Source organism: Pseudophryne corroboree, chromosome 8, assembly GCF_028390025.1.
Source record: "Pseudophryne corroboree isolate aPseCor3 chromosome 8, aPseCor3.hap2, whole genome shotgun sequence".
Lineage (NCBI taxonomy): Eukaryota > Metazoa > Chordata > Amphibia > Anura > Myobatrachidae > Pseudophryne > Pseudophryne corroboree.
The window spans coordinates 337715919-337722665 of NC_086451.1; the positions used below are offsets into that span (position 1 = coordinate 337715919).

The 6747-nt window shown below is 35.0% G+C and overlaps 1 protein-coding gene across 1 annotated transcript; it reads right to left on the bottom strand.

Moving 5' to 3' along the window:
• Positions 1-2732: 2732 nt before the first annotated feature.
• ZIC3 (Zic family member 3) lies at positions 2733-6441 on the bottom strand. Its single transcript, XM_063937427.1, has 3 exons — positions 5186-6441; positions 4060-4223; positions 2733-3630 (listed from the first exon to the last, which is right to left on the bottom strand). Exons 1-3 carry the CDS (start codon positions 6156-6158, stop codon positions 3442-3444), a joined length of 1326 nt encoding a protein of 441 aa, XP_063793497.1. The 5' UTR covers positions 6159-6441; the 3' UTR covers positions 2733-3441.
• Between the last annotated feature and the right edge of the window lie 306 nt (positions 6442-6747).

Here is a 6747-nt window from a genome sequence, read left to right on the forward strand (position 1 = left end):
CAACTTTGGAAACAGTACCAAAATCTTTAAAGCAAAAAAGAGCCAATCGTGTTTCCCTTCCGGTGCTCTGCAGATGAAAGGATTCTGCACAAATTAAGCATATTCAGAAGCTAGGAGGAGAGAGACCCAGCTCTCCTATGAATCTTCACTACACGCAGCAACAGGGCGTGAGTGAAGCTTTTGAATGACAGCATGTTCAAGCAGATATTTTCAACTGTGTGTATATCCAAGCATCCTACTATGACACACACACACACACACACACACACACACACACACACACACACATATATATATATGTGTGTGTGTTTGTGTATATATATAAAACATGTACACAAATGAATATATATATATATATGTACACGCATGTGTGTGTATATATATATATATATATATATATATATATATATATACATATTCCTGTTTCACAAATATACATTGTTGTTCAGATGTGTTTTTGGCAAGCGCTTTTCAGCCCAGTATCTGTACATTTACATGTAAATTACTGCTTTTTGGATGCTCATTGCTAGCCCTCTTCTACCTGCACATAGTTTACATTTTACAGATTAAAATTTAGATCTAAATAAAGATTTCAAAGCAAAATCATACAAAAGCTAATGCACTTTTCCTGAACAGTATTTTGTTCTGAAAAAAAACCCAAAAACGTTTGATTGAATATTTTGCATTGTAAACATAAGCAATTCTTTCATTGCTCAGACCATCCATCTAACATCATGGCTTAAGTGAATGAATTTTTAAGTCACCATATACATTATTTTCTTCTTAGTACATAGTTTTCAGGGCATAAGCTCATGAAACCTGACAACGAATCCTTCTGAAGGTAACAACAAGAACCTCTATACTTCCCAAACACATCAAAGGTATGCAGCCATTTCAATCTTTTCACAGTTAGAACCCTGCTGTTCTTTGGAACAACTACAGTCTTAATATGTTAATGAGCTAATCATTAAGATTTTGCAACAATCTGTGAAAAATTGGCGATTGAAAAGAAAAATGTGAAAGACACATTTTGTTCTATTTTATCGCACTTTTTATTTGTTGTAAGAATATAAATCGAGAAATGTTTTTTTTTTTCAATTCTTGTACCTTTACACTTAGTACCTAAATGTTTTTGTAGATGTGGTTTTATGTAGTAAGTTCCTAAACCTGTTCAAATGTGTATATACTGATGCTAAACTTAGGAATGTTTTTGATTTTAAAGAAATTGAAAGCAAGGTCTTTCTGCTAATAGAAATACACTCTATAACTGTATGTATAGTAACATTCATCCTTGAGTAACAAATGCACTTGGTACTACAAGAACCCTAATGCAATGCGTTCTTTTGTGTTATTCTGTATCATGACTCATTACTGATATCATTATTTTGCAAGTCAACAAATCTCAGTTCCTCACTGAAAATAATTCTATTATATTTACACTTGTGAATCTGTAATTTGTAACTTGTGATTTTACCAATTGAGTAGTTTAGCTATATATATATATATTCAGTGATAGTATCCTGTTTCTTATGTGTCAGAAAGGCCAGTTAATTAAAGGTGCTATATTTGATTATCTTTACGTTCTCCAATGACTCATGTCTATTTACTAGTGAACATTACAGGCATCATTTTATCTACTTCATGCCTATTACAGCATTATCTTACTTATTATACAATTTCTTTAAAAAAATCATCCATTTACTGCATTTCTGTTTAGCTATGTTTTATCAGGAAAAAAAGTACACATCCATATTGTTGTTTATGTATGATCTCCAGTTTCTGATAGAGTAGATTAAAGGGGGTGGAGCCAAGGAATGGCTGCCTCAGTATGATAGCAACAATATAGCCTCAACTATTATTACATTTCTTTACTAAACAAAGGTTATTATATATGTATGTTTTCTATAATATATTGGGAGGCTTACAGATAACCGTAGAATACCACAACAAAAATACAGAATCTGGCTGGCTCACTAATAAAAAAGATCGTAAACAAATAAATATATAACGCCTTATAAGCACCTTTTGAAAATAATGTTTATAAATCTTTTTTGCGATGATAACATAATGGATATGGTTGGCTATAAGACATATGTAGGTTGTTTTTGGCCATTTTTTCATTATTTAAAGGTGTTTACTGTTTATAGTCAGCAAATATGTAATTGGTGAAGTAATAATTTAAATGTTGGTATTTTGTCTGGAGCTGCTCGACAAAGTATTTTGGATATCATTTTGATAATAATTCTGTTTTTAATACAAAATATCAATGCTGAAATATTTAAGATGTGCGATATACATCATATGTAATGATCATTTATTTAGATTTATGGCCACAAGAATCTAAACCTCTCATTATTCACTTTCCTGTAGGAGTTATAGTGTGAACACGATAAAGTTTAACTTATCAAAGTGTCTGATTTTTACTGGAGAACAGCAGTATGCACCTATTTTTCTTTGAAGCATTAGCTAGAGATGTCATGGTATCCAATTTAATTGTGAACTATTTGTTTGCCTGAAAGATGTTGAAAGGTAAATTTATGATAGTTACTGCTTAAAATAAATATCAACTAGTTTGAAATGTCTTTGATATTTATCTGTGTTGCCTTAACAGCAGCAATAGACTATTACAACATTTTTTTTAAAAATCGTTGAATAATGTATATTTTTTTCAAACAAGCTTCTGCACCATTTAAAGTAAAATAACTCATTTGTTAGACAATTTAAAATTTGAATTCTTTCAAAACAATAAATTTTAATGCTAAAGCAGTTATAACCAAAAGCTATACAGAGTTTTGTTAGAAAACTTTTTTTTCATAAATATTGTTCAGTTCCCGGCACTTGTATCAATAATTAAATTACAAACGATAAATATGGCATCATGGGTATATTTACAAAAGTTCTTACAAAAGGCAACTGTATACTAAACGGTCACAATCTGTGAATTAACACACACTCCCATCCTGAAAATTTACCGAACAACAGCTTTTGACCCTATAGGACAAGGAATACATTCACAAGTGTAATGCTTTGAGAAAGTTCAAGACATAACAAGACTTTGGCACGGTTTAAGAACATGAGATTTTAAAGTTCACCATAGAGGTGGAGGGACATTTTATATGTTAAATACATCATTTAAGAACCTTCTATATTTGTTTTGCAAAAAAAACAAAAAGGTAGTATTGTTAAAATGATAATAATTGAAAAAGAAAGGATAACGAATGAGAAAATGCCAAAATATGTTTTCTGATCCTGAGAAAGGGACACAAAAAGTCCACAGCCTTCTTTAAAAAGGAAAAATAAAATCCAGAGTAACAAAACAAAGCCCTATACTGTTGTTTGTATAATAAACTCCATTTCCACCTTGGTAGAACAACCATCTTGGTCACTTTGTTTCATTTGGTCCTTAATTGAGCGTGATTGTGCCTTTCTACATTATTTTTATTAGACGTACCACTCGTTAAAATTGGGTGGAAGTAATCCTGGGTTGTGAGTGTTGTTGTTAGTCTGAATTACTGCTGAAGTAGTTTTAGAAGATTCTTCACTACTGGCAGAAACCATTGCTGGGGGGGTAGCAGATTCATAACCTGAGCTGGCAGCTGGGGATGAATCAGACCCTTGAGATTCATGTACCTAAAAAAAAATAAAAAAAAAATGTATTACACTCCTTACTTCTTTATACCTGTCAAAATATTTTTGCTGAGCGCAAAACCATCAAGTAAATGTATGCATAGTAGTAGCTGAAGTAGGAATTTCGTTTAGCAATGCTTCAGAGTTGTTTACATGCCAAATTAGACAATAAATGTTATTATTCCTAAGAACGTCATGATGCTTACTGTTTTTGCACAATGAACAAACTTTCTAGAAGTGTTCTTACCATTAAAAGCATACAATGTTTACATGGGATCTAGACAAAACATGCCTGCAACAAGTAACGATGGTATACAACACATGATGCAAAAACATTCACATTGTTGTATAATACGTCTTCAAATGCAAAAACAATGCACATTTTACAAAATAATTCCTGCAGAATAATAAAAAACAAATAATGAATATTACCTTCATGTGTTTCCTTAGAGAGCTAGGGTGCGTGTAGGACTTATCACACACTTTGCAGATGTATGGTTTGTCTGATGTATGCACGTGCATATGCTTCTTTCTGTCACTACTGTTTGCAAACCGTCGATCGCATCCTTCAAACTCACACTTAAACGGCTTCTCACCTGATGCAAGAGGATATAGAATGTTATATGGCTGGAACTGCAGAACACATTATATATATATATACATTTATTTATTTATATACCAGTCATTGCTGGGATAGATTTTACAGTTTCGCCACACTGATTTTACTTAATGAAATTCACATTGTTGGCCCAGACTGAAAGATTTCCTTCCTAAATATTTCCATACGTTACCTGCATACAGTATCATGTTCAACTATTTAACCAGCCAATTTGACACTTAATAAAATACAAAGTAACACCTAAACAAATCCTGTAAACTAGGTCAAACAGTCTTATAATTGTTGTCCTACAGCTAAATGAAATTTGATTATTGTGGCTTTTAAATAACAATGGCTTTGGCCAGAAGTGTTAACAGCACTATACCCAAAGTACTTTATCAAAGCACAATATTAGCAGAGCATATCAGTGTAAAATATCAAGGCTTTTTTTTTAAGAGGTGTTATAAAAGGGACGAGATTGGTTGTTACCCTGTCTTTTCTTAACTCACTTTGCTTGCAATGGGGTTTAATTAAACACAGGATTCCAAATAAAAATACTTTGACAAAAGTATCACTGCTTTAATTAGGAGATGTGCCAATCAAGAGTAAGAAAAAGAACGGAAGTGAGTGAAAATGAGATTTAATTAGCATTTCTATAGTTTATTTAAGATTATGCAAGGAACTAAACTGCTTGGAAGTGAATCATCACTCAACAGATTCTTATTTGTTCACTGCAAGCCAGAGACAAGACAACAACAAAACAGTAAATAATAATGTCTTAGACAAATCAGCTATCATCCTGATATGACTTTAAACTACAATATAATAAAATGAGATAACATCAGTTTAAAAAATATGAAAACTAAGAAGTCATAGTAACTTGTACATATACGGGCCCACTATGATGAGATATATTTGCAACTTAATTCACATATTTATTAGTCCATATTAATGTCTTACCTGTATGAGTTCTTTTGTGGATTTTTAGATTTTCTGAGCGTGCAAAGATTTTCCCACATCCAGGGAATGGACAGGGAAATGGTTTTTCTCCTGTATGCACCCTTATATGATTAACCAGTTTGTATTTTGCTTTAAAAGATTTACCTCCTCTGGGACATTCCTCCCAGTAACAAATATGATTAGTTTGTTCTGGTCCCCCAACATGTTCCATTGTCATATGTGTAACCAGCTCATGCATGCTGCTAAATGTCCTGTCGCAGGATTTCTGCGGGCGGTTCATCGGTGATTCCTCTAGCCACTTGCATGATAATTCTTGTTTGATAGGTTGCCTCATATATCTAAAAAATGCCCCTGGGCCATGGTGAGCAGCCACATTCATACTCATATTCATGTGATTGTAGTTGTGGAACTGGGCTGCAGCATAATGATCAGTCCTGGGGCTGGGCACAGCTCTGTAAGGATCTGGACGTCCAAAAATATCGCCTCTGAGACCTAAATGCATTTGCCCATTGACCACATGTCCGTTGGGCGAAGTGTGACTGGAGCTTTGTTCATGAAGCCCTGGGAAGATCAGGTGTCCTGGGGGTTCAGCGATTCCAGGGGGGCCATGGCTAGCAAAAAGTCCATGCTGACCACCTGGAGAGGAGGCATCTCCAAGTCCAGAATTCCGATTTCGGAAAAGAAAATCTCTTGTGGAGTTAAAGGCAGCGCCGCCATAAGATGGTACCTGCCCAGCATGGTGCCCAAGCGCATTGGCATATCCGGATGCCTGTGGGGTAAAAGCTGAGCTCTGGCTTGATGAGAGATCATGACTGGCTGGACTCAGCTTAAACGCTGCAGCATGTGAAGGTTCAGCAAACGGATTAAGCCCCATGCCAGCATCTCGGTTGGACATTTCATGATGGCGAGTTGTCCCAAACCCACCAACTCCCAGGGTGGGAAACTGAGGTCCTCCATCCAGCAGCATCGTCATGAATGAACCTGAGCAGTCAGACCTATTGATTGGTCAGCACAGGATACAGTTCATGCAGAAGCAATGATAAAAATAAGTTTGCTTTTATTCCTTTTGCTTGTGGAAATCCGGGAAACTGTTCACCCTCTCCAACAGAGTAATGTCCTTGGACTGATAAAGTCAATCACTCACTCCTCACACATAAACCAACTCAGGAGGCAGTCTGAATTGCACCAATAGAAACTCAGCTGTGGGAGTGTCATACGAGCCCAGCCCCAGGCACCCATTTGCCTCTGAACTCTTGATTGACAGAGTTTAGCATTGAATATGGCAGCTTCACTAATATCTGTACCCTGATTGGTCTACACAGGTTTAGTATTTGCAGGTAAGATTAACCCTTTAGGTGCTGCAAATGACTGAGATATATAGCAAAAGACATATGTGGCTGTCTCTTCCAGCACTGCATGTGTTAATAGATTAAATAGAGCCCAAATATTTGTCTGAAAGATCCCTAATTCAAGCATGCTTATAACCACATTTCTAAACATCATAAACCTGTGATCATTCTTTAAACCGTTATCGTCCAGTGATCCTGTTTAAGACACTGAAA

What these genes read in the sequence shown, in the direction of transcription:
- ZIC3 (XM_063937427.1), bottom strand. Translation starts at nt 6,158, where the DNA reads ATGACGATGCTGCTGGATGGAGGACCTCAGTTTCCCACCCTGGGAGTT. An exon ending in CCACAAAAGAACTCATACAG is followed by an intron (nt 4,224 to 5,185) that starts GTAAGACATTAA and finishes CTCTTGCATCAG; the next exon opens with GTGAGAAGCCGTTTAAGTGT. An exon ending in CTCTAAGGAAACACATGAAG is followed by an intron (nt 3,631 to 4,059) that starts GTAATATTCATT and finishes ATTTTTTTTTAG; the next exon opens with GTACATGAATCTCAAGGGTC.